The 15,400-nt window shown below is 43.1% G+C and overlaps 1 protein-coding gene across 1 annotated transcript in view; it reads left to right on the forward strand.

The window, feature by feature from the left end:
• HERC3 (HECT and RLD domain containing E3 ubiquitin protein ligase 3) overlaps positions 1-13,209 on the forward strand; it is a 126,268-nt gene extending 113,059 nt beyond the window's left edge. Inside the window, exons 25-27 of the mRNA XM_068233196.1 lie at positions 483-2,894; positions 6,145-6,247; positions 11,045-13,209. Coding sequence (XP_068089297.1) covers positions 483-691 — 209 coding nt within the window. The 3' untranslated portion in view covers positions 692-2,894; positions 6,145-6,247; positions 11,045-13,209. The remainder of the gene's footprint in view (positions 1-482; positions 2,895-6,144; positions 6,248-11,044) is intronic.
• The last annotated feature ends 2,191 nt before the right edge of the window (positions 13,210-15,400 follow it).

A 15,400-nucleotide genomic window follows, 5' to 3' on the forward strand; every position in this document is an offset into this window, starting at 1 on the left:
CGGGCACGACCCTGTCCTGCTTGGTGAAAATAAAGATTCTGATTCTTTGGTTCATTGTGTCTTCAGGGCCTGACAGTAGCTGCAATTGCTATTTATGGTTATAGTCAACAACCTGTTTATAGCAGAAAACCTACTAGATTTAATGGCAAGAATTTCTTGACTAGGAATGGTCAATGAGATGCAAATAATTCCAAGCTGATTCCGGTTTATGCAAAGTGTGTATGAAAATTCATGCAGTTTGAAGGAGGACCAATAAATTGTAGCCAAGGAGCAATATAGATTGGCCAATTTTCAAGCTCCATAAATCTGCATACAAACGTTACATAATCCTGCACCAATTCAGAATTATTTGCGTCTCATTGACCACCCATATTCTTCACAACTTTTGGCTGCATCAGTAGCTCTTAGATGGTATAGTTCGATATTTGATTTAGTTGTGAGATATTTTGGGTCTAACGTGAACTGCTGTCTCTTTTTTTCAGTGTTTCTCACTGGCAGTGACCGTATACCTATCTATGGCATGTCCAGTTTACACATCATCATCCAGCATACATCCAGCAGCGAGGACTTCCTACCTGTAGCTCACACATGCTATAACCTGCTGGACCTGCCCAAATACAGCAGCAAAGAAATCCTCAGGAAAAGACTTACCCAAGCCATAGACCATTATGAGGGCTTCAGCCTAGCTTGAGAATTATATCTGTACTCCCAGGCTTTGTTCGATCAAAATGCACTTTACCTCTTATGGGCTTATTTAAAGTTAGTGTAAAACACAACCCAATGTTGTATACTCAAAAAATGCACCTGTTTCTATTTTTGTAAAGTAACCAAAATGTAAAGAAAAGCTCATAGGGGCAATGTTTCTTAGTTCTTTCTAGTGATTTCTAATGTGTAATCTTTTTATGATTCTGTTGCCTCTCTCGTGCTTTGATCTTATTTTATTGTTTTTTTTATTGAAAGCTATTTTATTAAGATGTGATGTTTCTTTAGCTTTACTGAAACTGTACTGTTTAAGTGCCAGATATCTTGGATCTAAACTTATCCATATCACTTATTGTTATTGAGCCCTCCATACATTTTATGTTTGTATTTTTTTATTTGAGGTTATTTTTTTCCATTGATCAGAAAAAAAATCAAATTGCAGTTTTGGGTGTTGTATCCTTTTCAGACCTCTTTCAAGTCTTGCCAAGTCTTGGCTGGTGTTCAGTGATCATAAAGTTTCCCCCACAAGGAGGGCTTACAAAGAGTTTTTTCTTCTGGAGTCAGCTGTTCAGCATTCAGCTAGTTTGAAGAAACTGGCAAAATATTGTACAGTTAGTGCAGCTCTCCTGATGCATCAGATGCACTGTCTGGTCTCCCTTTCTGGATGGCCAAGTATTGATAGTTATGGATGTTGGGAAGCTCAAACAGGTTATGGTTAGAGATTAACATCAGGGTCTTCATAAGTGTTGGTGCAGGTTTATTGCCTTGGTTTAGGTAATAGATTTATTTTTTGTTAACTCAAACATCTAATGTTAAATTAGCGTTAGAGATTATTCAAACTGTTAAGATTGAGGTTAGTATTAAGAACATAGAAACATTAGATTTTCATTGCTTAAAATAGTTGCTTGTGATGGCGTCTGGTGAAAATCTACGAGTACAGGTGTCCCGCATCAATATTTTGCTATTCACTGTTCTGGACTGCTACATGGATAACACAAATGGCGATTCTCATTCAAGGTGCCACTTACCCTCCCCTCTATATACAACAGAATAGTTTGCTCTGCTGTTTGGGCAATGTATTTATACAGCAGTCCTTATAACTAACCTATAAAACTTGCTTATCCAATCACACTGCCCAGCTGAATAAAAAGTTTGAATGGTAGGCTCTTTGTGGAAGCTGGTGAATGATGTGCTTACCCCTAGTCTGTAGCATAGTACCTTCAGCTGTCTGTACAATATCACAGGAACCAGCTGAGATGGCAAATAAGGCTACTATGGTTGGGCTACTCATATCGTACTACAGGTTCTGAGCAAGGGGAAGACATTTGGGAGCTCAGACACAGAGACTACCATCAATGTTTAACTTGGCAAAGGGAATAAATAAATGAGTGCACTTTTAAGCTATAAGCTCACTTGAAGGTTATGTGAAAGGTTCCGCTAGAGCTATTGAAGGAAGGAATGGAAGTTCTCACACACCAATTCCTGAGGTGGATAAGATACCCATAACTGCCTTTTCATTTTCTTATGGATTTAACTGTTCATTCGCATATCCTTCCACAAGGACATATTCCCTTAGAACAGATGTGAATCATGTCTCACACAAACATAAGGCTTTATCCTGCAGCACATGCAGCATACTAGTCTTGCCAGATCGCACTGTGGTAACCCCCTGTATGTGACTTTACTGAGAATGTGGTACAGTATGCGAAAGAAATAGTCTGGACTGTTCCAGCTAATATTCACCTGCCTCTCAATTTGGATATTACTGAATAAAGAAACTTTTTTTTTTGTACACCAAATATAATGTGATAAGCACTTATAAAACAGATTTTTTTTTCCTGGCTGCCATGTGAATGACTGTGATGCAATTGAAGGGAAATAACAATTTCTTTGTACAATGTAGTGTGTCATAATGAAGTGTTCAAATAAAGATGTTCTTTTTGAATCTGGCATTTCAAACAGAAAATGACTTTGGGCATGTCTAGACAGACACCAAGAAGACTATGATTTGCCTTCAGTAATCTAGAATGTTTGTAATAATATTGCAGTTTGTTCTCCCCAGGACTAATTAGGTGGGCAGGCCGCCCAGCTGTTTTGAAACTCCGCCCGCCCGGCACTGCAGGAGCGCTCCTCTGCCGATCTATTAACTTCAGGGCAGCTCAGCTAGTGGAGGCTGCCGCTCAGATAGACATGTGAGTGGAGCGCAGGGAGACTAGTGCCGTGTGACTCGAGGCTGGGGAGAAAGCCTGAAGCTGCAGACAGACTTTCTCCCCTCTTCCCTGAGCGATTCCACATAGCGTCTCTTCTCTGTTCTGGCTGCATAAATGTCAGCACTGCAGCCAGTCCCATTCCTTTCAGGCAGCTCCAGATACTAGTGTTGTCCGGATCATGAACGATTCGGATCTTTGATCTGAATCTCTTTTGTGAATCGAATCATCCAGATCATCAAAATGAACAGATTCGGATCAAAAGGGGTGGAGTCAGGAGCGGCACGCCCCCTCTCTCTGCGGGCACCGGGGTCCTGGAAGCAGAGCGGAGATGATCACTCAGTTGGAGGGGAGCCAGCCTTGCAGGGACAGGTAGTTGGGACTGGGAGAGGGGACATGGGTGCCACTGCCAGATATGTGTGGAGCACACATACTGGCTGCAATGTGCTGCTGATTATAGGCTGTCTGTTGTACTTGTGAACAAATGGGAAACTTTTGGCTAAGAAGCACAGCTCAGTAACTCTGCTGGGCTGAATGAATGACAGGACAGGCACTGTGATTTCTGTGCAATATGATCCTCCTGCACTGCTCTAAACAACTGCACTTAGCTTCTCCCTAAATTTATGATGTGTTCGAGGTGAGAAAACGGAAAATTGAATACTTACCTAACAGTAATTTTCCTTTCCTGTCGAATGCCATGGCAGCATACTATGGGTTAACCCCGCCCCCCCCTACTAATCAGGACTGGTAACTATAAATGTTTTACCTCCAGCCTAGCTCACTGCTTTTGTAACTAGGTTCCCCCGTCAATCAAGACTAGGGTGGGTGTCCCGTATGCTGCCATGGCATTCGACAGGAAAGGAAAATTACTGTTAGGTAAGTATTCAATTTTTACGTTTTCCTGTCAAATCCATGGCAGCATACTATGGGATTTAACTATACAAGAAAGAAAGGGAGGGACCAGGTATAATGCTTCAACAATATCTAGTCTTTAATTTGACTTATCAATTCATAAGAAGAAAACAACAACCATAACAACAAAAAAACACAACAGAAAACAGTACTCTGTATTATCTGTCTCTATTTTTTCGAGACAATAGCCGCTGAGGCCAGCACCTTTCTCCCAAAATCTATCGTAGATGAAGATGCTGGATCTACTCGATAATGTTTGATAAAAGTATTGGCAGATGCCCAGTTTGCTGCCCTGCATATTATTTCTGGAGACACCCCCGCTTGAGTTGCCCAGGAAGTCGAAATTCCTCTAGTTGAATGTGCTGTAACATTAATTGGAGGTTCTAACCCCATAATGGTATAAGCTGATTTGATTGCCTTAACTAGCCAACTTGCTATAGTCCGTGTAGTGGCCCCCTGGCCCTTTCGATATCCTGCCGGTACTATAAAAAGTTTCTCTGTGGTCCTAACTGACTTAGTCAGCTCGACGTATCTTCTTAATATTTCTGGAATGTTCAATGCTGTTGGCGCCTGAGACCGTGTATCTATAAATGACGGTAGATTGGGGTGTAAAAAAGTGCCACACGTGGTACCGCCGTACTCAGGAGAAGTAGTAAAATGTGTTTTGTGGTGTATTTTTACATGTACCCATGCTGGGTGGGAGAAATATCTCTGTAAATGACAATTGTTTGATTTTTTTTTTACACACAATTGTCCATTTCCAGAGATTTCTCCCACTCAGCATGGGTATGTGTAAAAATACACCCCAAAACACATTATACTACTTCTCCTGAGTATGGCGATACCACATGTGTGACACTTTTTTGCAGCCTAGGTGCGCTAAGGGGCCCAACGTCCTATTCACAGGTAATTTTGAGGCATTTGTTTTCTAGACTACTCCTCATGGTTTACGGCCCATAAAATGCCAGGGCAGTATAGGAACCCCACAAGTGACCCCATTTTAGAAAGAAGACACCCCAAGGTATTCCGTTAGGTGTATGGCGAGCTCATAGAAGATTTTATTTTTTTGTCACAAGTTAGTGAAAAATGACACTTTGTGAAAAAAACAATAAAAATCAATTTCCGCTAACTTTTGACAAAAAATAAAATCTTCTATGAACTCGTCATACACCTAACAGAATACCTTGGGGTGTCTTTTTTTCTAAAATGGGGTCACTTGTGGGGTTCCTATACCGCCCTGGCATTTTACGGGCCCAAAACCGTGAGTAGTCTGGAAACCAAATGTCTCAAAATGACTGTTCAGGGGTATAAGCATCTGCAAATTTTGATGACAGGTGGTCTATGAGGGGGTGAATTTTGTGGAACCGGTCATAAGCAGGGTGGCCTTTTAGATGACAGGTTGTATTGGGCCTGATCTGATGGATAGGAGTGCTGGGGGGGTGACAGGAGGTGATTGATGGGTGTCTCGGGGTGGTTAGAGGGGAAAATAGATGCAATCAATGCACTGGGGAGGTGATCGGAAGGGGGTCTGAGCGGGATCTGAGGGTTTGGCCGAGTGATCAGGAGCCCACACGGGGCAAATTAGGGCCTGATCTGATGGGTAGGTATGCTAGGGGGTGACAGGAGGTGATTGATGGGTGTCTCAAGGTGTGATTAGAGGGGGGAATAGATGCAAGCAATGCACTGGAGAGGTGATCAGGGCTGGGGTCTGAGGGCGTTCAGAGGGTGTGGGCGGGTGATTGAGTGCCCTAGGGGCAGATAGGGGTCTAATCTGATGGGTAGCAGTGACAGGGGGTGATTGATGGGTAATTAGTGGGTGTTTAGGGTAGAGAACAGATGTAAACAATGCACTTGGGAGGTGATCTGACGTCAGATCTGCGGGCGATCTATTGGTGTGGGTGGGTGATCAGATTGCCCGCAAGGGGCAGGTTAGGGGCTGATTGATGGGTGGCAGTGACAGTGGGTGATTGATGGGTGATTGACAGGTGGTTGACAGGTGATCAGTGGGTTATTACAGGGAAGAACAGATGTAAATAATGCACTGGCGAATTGATAAGGGGGAGTCTGAGGGCAATCTGAGCGTGTAGGCGGGTGTTTGGGTGCCCGCAAGGGGCAGATTAGGGTCTGATCTGATGGGTAACAGTGACAGGTGGTAATAGGGGGTGATTGATGGGTAATTAGTGGGTGTTTAGGGTAGAGAACGGATGTAAACAATGCACTTGGGAGGTGATCTGACGTCGGATCTGCTTATGAAAACATACATTGTGAACAAAAAAAATCGGCCATGAAGATATTTTTTTTTTTTTTTGTCTTCATCCCCCAGAGTGCCATCTATAAAGGAGACTACTCTGCAGAGCACCCAACAGTGCGGATGTTCTGGGAGACATTCCATGAATTCCCTCTGGAGAAGAAGAAGAGGTTTCTGTGTAAGTTACGCACTGCAGTTATATGAGATTTGCCACGTTCTATAGAAGCATTTTATCATCACATTCATAGGAAAACATGCATTACAAATAAGGCCATACGTTAGAAGGTGGCGCTTCACAGCTTAAAATCAGAAAAGTTCCAAAATACACTGAATGAACATAATATATATATATACAGTATACTGTATCTTCCACTTGACTGCTGAGGAAAAGGGTGTCAATAGTGAAGAGGAGATTCTGGGATTCTTGCTGCAGATCCAGAAGAGCTGAGGGAGGGGTCTTAAGTGTCCCAAGGTGCATACAGACCTGGTGGGTCTGTTCATTTGGCGAGTCCCGGGTTTGGTGGAAGTCAAGCTATATTCTCCAGTCAACGTTTATGTACGACAAGTGTGAGGGATTATGCCCCAACAACTGGGTGTTTGTCTGTATTTTGGAACTTTTCTGATTTTAAGCTGTGAAGCACCAGCTTCTAACGTATTATATAGTTATCTGTTTATATAGTTATCTGTTTATCTGTTTTATAGATTTCTGTTGCCTCTTTATAATGCACTATAAGGAACCAGTGCAGCACAGCCTTTTACTGATTGGTTTATAAATGAAGGCTTTACTATTTTGTATTCAGGACTTCTAGAGGGATGCAACAATTAAGACCTGTTTCCACTTGTGCCGGGCGTGTTTCCATGCTGGCACTTGTTACAATGCGAATACGCATGTGATTTCCTCTAGCCCTGCCTATCACGTCTACGGGGAATGGCAAGCATGATGAGAATTAACACAGCATGCCATTTTTTTTCCCGGCATGCGATTCGGATGGCAGCCTATTGATTTCAGTAGGCTAAGTTTCCCCATCCAAACAGCATGTGGGGGAACACTGCAAATTTGCAGCAGTGGAAACTGGCTCTTTGCCATGCCTTCAACAATAGTTACTGTAAATAAGTAGTCCGCTATCTAAAGATAGCCATAATAATGCTGGTTTAAAGAGGATATGGGTGGGTAGGGAGAACAGAAAACACCCTGGAGGGAAACAAAAAACACAGACAACGGGAACCTTGATGGTGCAGTAGATCACAATAATGGACAATTGAAGTAGCGTAGGTAGAGGTACTCACAAAGGGAGGTTGCAGGGCGGCAACCAACCACTGTTGGCTGGGCCGAGGCAGAGGTGAGAGAGGCTCCAGCCTCAGGAGGCACAGTGTAGTAGGGGCGCACAACTCACTCGGCTATCATTCCCCTATTGTGTTTGAAGCAAAGAGAAAGAAGAAAAAGGGATACATGTGACTGCAAGCCAGATAACTAGAGATTAAGGTGTTAGGGGGCGCTGGGGCACCTCTTAGTCTAATAGCAATCAGTGTGTGACAGCTGGGGTGGGAGGGATGGAGGGGCGCACTTTGGTGTCTCAGCCTTGGGTGCTGGAGGACCTTGTCCCGGCTCTGACTGTAGGCAGGTGGAGATGCACAAATCCGACTCCACTCGGGGATCCAGTCAAACTGGACATGGTCGCTCTCTTGGTGCAAAAGGTTGTAGGGGTGGTGTAAGCCACCTGACCAAATAGAATACCCCTCCCGAGGGGGGGTAGGTAACAGATCCCAGGTTGTCAAGCTAGGCTCCATCTCCTCAGAACCTAGGATCAGCAAAATGGGGGCCCCACAAGGATGCGTCCTGATGCCGTTTCTGTTCTCCCTGTATATGAACAACTGCAGATCCACGTCGGACTCTGTCAAAGTAATCACATTTGCAGATGACACCACCATAGTCTGTCTCATCTCCAAAAAACGACAAGAAGGCATGCTGCCACCAGGTCGAGAGTATCTGCCACTGGTGCAGGGAGAACGGGCTGGTCCTTAACACCTCAAAAACTGTAGAGGTGATCGTTCATTTTAGGAGGCACGCCTCCACCCCACCTCCAATCCATATCGATGGCAAGGAAGTTGAACAAGTTCCCTGTGTTCACCTTCTGGGCGCTACCATCTCCAACGACCTGAGTTGAACCTGAGACCTCCAACACTGCCACCACAAAGAGGAAAGCCCAGCAGAGGCTATTCTTACTCCGCTACAATTGAATCGGTCCTCTGCTCTTCCATCGTAGTATGGTATGGCGGCTCATCCGTTTGCGACTGGAAGAAACTACAGAGGGTCATCTGATCAGCGGAGAGGATGATCAGGAAATCTCTTCCCTCTCTGGACCTCCTCTACCACTCCAGGCTGCGCTCCAGAAAATTAACTACTTGAGGAGCATGGGATTAACCCGCCGCCCCCCCCCCCCCCCCCCTCTGTTGGTGGGCTGTTATCACTACCCAAATGTTTATTTTAGAATACATTTTTTTTTAAATGGCCTCTTTTTAATGATTTTCTTCCCCAGCCCATTAGGCGGTACTGGGGCTGCCGCTCTGCTCACGGCCAGTAGCGTGAGGCGGACGTATAGTAGTTAAGCATCGCCAACGATCCCCCACACCCAGGCCATCGCTTCTTTAGTCAACTCCCCTCGGGCCGGAGGTATCGGTCTGTCTCCACCAAACCTCAAGACACGGGAACAACTTCTTCCCCTCAGCTGTCAACTTTCTGAGCTCTCTCTGTACTCTCTCGATACATGACGCACGGCAGCTTTTCTTTGAGAAAAATTAAAGTGTAATCTATGGTGTTGTTGTCCATATTAAACCTGTCATACACATTCAATTTCACCTGCAAATTAACGCCACAACCATGTCAGTTGGAGCCCCCTCAGTCTCCAATCCAGCCACTTCAGCCAAACAATTGCTAGCACTGACGCACATTGTATATAGATGCACCTAAGTTCTGGTGTTTAAATTTCAGGGCTGTGGAGTCGGTCCAAAAATCCACCGACTCCGACTCCGACTCCTCAGTTTAGGATTCCACCGACTCCGACTCCACGACTCCGACTCCTCTAATTTGCATATTACAATTTTGTTGATTAAAAGTATGTAACATGAAATTCGTCTCTTAACTGCCAACGCTTAGGAATTTTAAAAGACAACTGAAGTGAGAAGGATATGTAGACTACTATATGTATTCCCTTTAGACTAAAACTAGTCCTTGGTAAGAGTACTTGTAAAAGGTACAAACCGGAACAAAGAACATCTATCAGGCCCTAGGCAATGTAAGTGTGGGTACATGTAAGAATGATGTGCAGGTACTCTGCAGGGGAATGAGGAGATTGTAAACAGACAACACCTCTGTATTCAATGTGCACAGCATTCTCAGTGGATTCCCTGCAGCTCTGTGGGGAGTGCATATGTAGAGTATAGTACTACTGTGTAACAAAGTAAACCTGAGACAGATGAAAATAAAGTTTTATACATACCTGGGGCTTCCTCCAGCCGCCTTCAGGATAATCAGTCCCTAGTTGTCCTCCTCCACCACCTGGATCTTCTGCTATGAGTCCAGGTACTTGAGTCAGTCAAGCGTAGTGCGCATGCACACACTCCGCCACCTGGAGCATACTACACCTGTGCAGCACTATTGCGCAGGTGCAGAATGTTCCTGGCTGTGGGAGCGGGGTGCGGCCGGACAGCGCTGACTGGCTGAATTACCAGGATTCATAGCAGAAGATCCGGGTGGTGGAGGACAGTGAGGGACTGATTAGCCTGAAGGGGGCTGGAGGAAGCCCCAGGTATGTATAAAACTTTACTTTTCATCCGTCTCAGTTACCCTTTAATTTGTAGTCACCAAACCAAATTTTAATAACATATCAAATTATTTGATTTTATCAGCAAAGGGAGTGCATACATTTGCATAAATCAGCATCAATGCAGAATTATTTCCATCTCGTTGACCATCTCTATTAGTGACATAGCTACACATCAGGCTTTATTCTTACAGCATAGATGTTATTTAGTATATATAAGAGATTCCTGTGTACACATCATATATACAGTCACAATCAGATATGTATATCTGACCTTAAAAATACGGGGACTGCTTTATTGAAGCAGCACAAGTAACTAATTTTGATTGGTTTATTTCATTTTTGTGGACTAAGCACAGCTATTACTGTATATATACTGTATATATACATTATTTTTAATGACTATTATCTGAGAAATAGAACATTTTATCATATTTTCTATTTTAATTACAGTTACAGATTCATTAGGAGTCGGAGTCGGTGCATTTTTTTCCGACTCCAGGCACCCAAAATTGCCCGACTCCACGACTCCGACTCCACGACTCCGACTCCACTGTTTTTGTAAATTATGCCACCTTGTTTTTCTCTGCATGTGTAAGGATGTTCTGTTCCTTCTGAGTGCATTCTGTGTGTTCTATCCTACTTGTGCCTTGTATGTGTCAAGCCCAATTCCGGGCACGACCCTGTCCTGCTTGGTGAAAATAAAGATTCTGATTCTTTGGTTCATTGTGTCTTCAGGGCCTGACAGTAGCTGCAATTGCTATTTATGGTTATAGTCAACAACCTGTTTATAGCAGAAAACCTACTAGATTTAATGGCAAGAATTTCTTGACTAGGAATGGTCAATGAGATGCAAATAATTCCAAGCTGATTCCGGTTTATGCAAAGTGTGTATGAAAATTCATGCAGTTTGAAGGAGGACCAATAAATTGTAGCCAAGGAGCAATATAGATTGGCCAATTTTCAAGCTCCATAAATCTGCATACAAACGTTACATAATCCTGCACCAATTCAGAATTATTTGCGTCTCATTGACCACCCATATTCTTCACAACTTTTGGCTGCATCAGTAGCTCTTAGATGGTATAGTTCGATATTTGATTTAGTTGTGAGATATTTTGGGTCTAACGTGAACTGCTGTCTCTTTTTTTCAGTGTTTCTCACTGGCAGTGACCGTATACCTATCTATGGCATGTCCAGTTTACACATCATCATCCAGCATACATCCAGCAGCGAGGACTTCCTACCTGTAGCTCACACATGCTATAACCTGCTGGACCTGCCCAAATACAGCAGCAAAGAAATCCTCAGGAAAAGACTTACCCAAGCCATAGACCATTATGAGGGCTTCAGCCTAGCTTGAGAATTATATCTGTACTCCCAGGCTTTGTTCGATCAAAATGCACTTTACCTCTTATGGGCTTATTTAAAGTTAGTGTAAAACACAACCCAATGTTGTATACTCAAAAAATGCACCTGTTTCTATTTTTGTAAAGTAACCAAAATGTAAAGAAAAGCTCATAGGGGCAATGTTTCTTAGTTCTTTCTAGTGATTTCTAATGTGTAATCTTTTTATGATTCTGTTGCCTCTCTCGTGCTTTGATCTTATTTTATTGTTTTTTTTATTGAAAGCTATTTTATTAAGATGTGATGTTTCTTTAGCTTTACTGAAACTGTACTGTTTAAGTGCCAGATATCTTGGATCTAAACTTATCCATATCACTTATTGTTATTGAGCCCTCCATACATTTTATGTTTGTATTTTTTTATTTGAGGTTATTTTTTTCCATTGATCAGAAAAAAAATCAAATTGCAGTTTTGGGTGTTGTATCCTTTTCAGACCTCTTTCAAGTCTTGCCAAGTCTTGGCTGGTGTTCAGTGATCATAAAGTTTCCCCCACAAGGAGGGCTTACAAAGAGTTTTTTCTTCTGGAGTCAGCTGTTCAGCATTCAGCTAGTTTGAAGAAACTGGCAAAATATTGTACAGTTAGTGCAGCTCTCCTGATGCATCAGATGCACTGTCTGGTCTCCCTTTCTGGATGGCCAAGTATTGATAGTTATGGATGTTGGGAAGCTCAAACAGGTTATGGTTAGAGATTAACATCAGGGTCTTCATAAGTGTTGGTGCAGGTTTATTGCCTTGGTTTAGGTAATAGATTTATTTTTTGTTAACTCAAACATCTAATGTTAAATTAGCGTTAGAGATTATTCAAACTGTTAAGATTGAGGTTAGTATTAAGAACATAGAAACATTAGATTTTCATTGCTTAAAATAGTTGCTTGTGATGGCGTCTGGTGAAAATCTACGAGTACAGGTGTCCCGCATCAATATTTTGCTATTCACTGTTCTGGACTGCTACATGGATAACACAAATGGCGATTCTCATTCAAGGTGCCACTTACCCTCCCCTCTATATACAACAGAATAGTTTGCTCTGCTGTTTGGGCAATGTATTTATACAGCAGTCCTTATAACTAACCTATAAAACTTGCTTATCCAATCACACTGCCCAGCTGAATAAAAAGTTTGAATGGTAGGCTCTTTGTGGAAGCTGGTGAATGATGTGCTTACCCCTAGTCTGTAGCATAGTACCTTCAGCTGTCTGTACAATATCACAGGAACCAGCTGAGATGGCAAATAAGGCTACTATGGTTGGGCTACTCATATCGTACTACAGGTTCTGAGCAAGGGGAAGACATTTGGGAGCTCAGACACAGAGACTACCATCAATGTTTAACTTGGCAAAGGGAATAAATAAATGAGTGCACTTTTAAGCTATAAGCTCACTTGAAGGTTATGTGAAAGGTTCCGCTAGAGCTATTGAAGGAAGGAATGGAAGTTCTCACACACCAATTCCTGAGGTGGATAAGATACCCATAACTGCCTTTTCATTTTCTTATGGATTTAACTGTTCATTCGCATATCCTTCCACAAGGACATATTCCCTTAGAACAGATGTGAATCATGTCTCACACAAACATAAGGCTTTATCCTGCAGCACATGCAGCATACTAGTCTTGCCAGATTGCACTGTGGTAACCCCCTGTATGTGACTTTACTGAGAATGTGGTACAGTATGCGAAAGAAATAGTCTGGACTGTTCCAGCTAATATTCACCTGCCTCTCAATTTGGATATTACTGAATAAAGAAACTTTTTTTTTTGTACACCAAATATAATGTGATAAGCACTTATAAAACAGATTTTTTTTTCCTGGCTGCCATGTGAATGACTGTGATGCAATTGAAGGGAAATAACAATTTCTTTGTACAATGTAGTGTGTCATAATGAAGTGTTCAAATAAAGATGTTCTTTTTGAATCTGGCATTTCAAACAGAAAATGACTTTGGGCATGTCTAGACAGACACCAAGAAGACTATGATTTGCCTTCAGTAATCTAGAATGTTTGTAATAATATTGCAGTTTGTTCTCCCCAGGACTAATTAGGTGGGCAGGCCGCCCAGCTGTTTTGAAACTCCGCCCGCCCGGCACTGCAGGAGCGCTCCTCTGCCGATCTATTAACTTCAGGGCAGCTCAGCTAGTGGAGGCTGCCGCTCAGATAGACATGTGAGTGGAGCGCAGGGAGACTAGTGCCGTGTGACTCGAGGCTGGGGAGAAAGCCTGAAGCTGCAGACAGACTTTCTCCCCTCTTCCCTGAGCGATTCCACATAGCGTCTCTTCTCTGTTCTGGCTGCATAAATGTCAGCACTGCAGCCAGTCCCATTCCTTTCAGGCAGCTCCAGATACTAGTGTTGTCCGGATCATGAACGATTCGGATCTTTGATCTGAATCTCTTTTGTGAATCGAATCATCCAGATCATCAAAATGAACAGATTCGGATCAAAAGGGGTGGAGTCAGGAGCGGCACGCCCCCTCTCTCTGCGGGCACCGGGGTCCTGGAAGCAGAGCGGAGATGATCACTCAGTTGGAGGGGAGCCAGCCTTGCAGGGACAGGTAGTTGGGACTGGGAGAGGGGACATGGGTGCCACTGCCAGATATGTGTGGAGCACACATACTGGCTGCAATGTGCTGCTGATTATAGGCTGTCTGTTGTACTTGTGAACAAATGGGAAACTTTTGGCTAAGAAGCACAGCTCAGTAACTCTGCTGGGCTGAATGAATGACAGGACAGGCACTGTGATTTCTGTGCAATATGATCCTCCTGCACTGCTCTAAACAACTGCACTTAGCTTCTCCCTAAATTTATGATGTGTTCGAGGTGAGAAAACGGAAAATTGAATACTTACCTAACAGTAATTTTCCTTTCCTGTCGAATGCCATGGCAGCATACTATGGGTTAACCCCGCCCCCCCCTACTAATCAGGACTGGTAACTATAAATGTTTTACCTCCAGCCTAGCTCACTGCTTTTGTAACTAGGTTCCCCCGTCAATCAAGACTAGGGTGGGTGTCCCGTATGCTGCCATGGCATTCGACAGGAAAGGAAAATTACTGTTAGGTAAGTATTCAATTTTCCGTTTTCCTGTCAAATCCATGGCAGCATACTATGGGATTTAACTATACAAGAAAGAAAGGGAGGGACCAGGTATAATGCTTCAACAATATCTAGTCTTTAATTTGACTTATCAATTCATAAGAAGAAAACAACAACCATAACAACAAAAAAACACAACAGAAAACAGTACTCTGTATTATCTGTCTCTATTTTTTCGAGACAATAGCCGCTGAGGCCAGCACCTTTCTCCCAAAATCTATCGTAGATGAAGATGCTGGATCTACTCGATAATGTTTGATAAAAGTATTGGCAGATGCCCAGTTTGCTGCCCTGCATATTATTTCTGGAGACACCCCCGCTTGAGTTGCCCAGGAAGTCGAAATTCCTCTAGTTGAATGTGCTGTAACATTAATTGGAGGTTCTAACCCCATAATGGTATAAGCTGATTTGATTGCCTTAACTAGCCAACTTGCTATAGTCCGTGTAGTGGCCCCCTGGCCCTTTCGATATCCTGCCGGTACTATAAAAAGTTTCTCTGTGGTCCTAACTGACTTAGTCAGCTCGACGTATCTTCTTAATATTTCTGGAATGTTCAATGCTGTTGGCGCCTGAGACCGTGTATCTATAAATGACGGTAGATTCCACTCTTGAGCAAAATGAAAAGTTGTTGCGACCTTAGGAATGAATCTTTGTACTGGTTTCAAAGTTACCCTATCAGGAAAAAACTGCAGATCTGATGGCAGACAACTCAATGCCTGTAATTCTGACACTCGTCTGGCCGAGGCTATGGCCACTAAGAAGACAACTTTAATAGTCAAATCTGGCAATGAACAGTTCTCAAGTGGATCAAATGGAGCCTTAGACAGTCCTTCTAAAACTGTAGGTAGGTCCCATTGAGGGTATAGATTCCGTCCTGCCGGTCGAATCTTATTTACTGCCTTTGTGAACTGCAAGACTAAGGGATGTAGAGCCAGTTTCTGATCGACTAGCGCAGAAATGGCCGAGATATGTACTTTAATTGTACGCAAACCTAGTCCCATATCTAATCCTCTTTGA

The sequence above is a fragment of the Hyperolius riggenbachi genome, chromosome 1 (genome assembly GCF_040937935.1).
Source record: "Hyperolius riggenbachi isolate aHypRig1 chromosome 1, aHypRig1.pri, whole genome shotgun sequence".
In the NCBI taxonomy this organism is placed as follows: Eukaryota; Metazoa; Chordata; class Amphibia; order Anura; family Hyperoliidae; genus Hyperolius; species Hyperolius riggenbachi.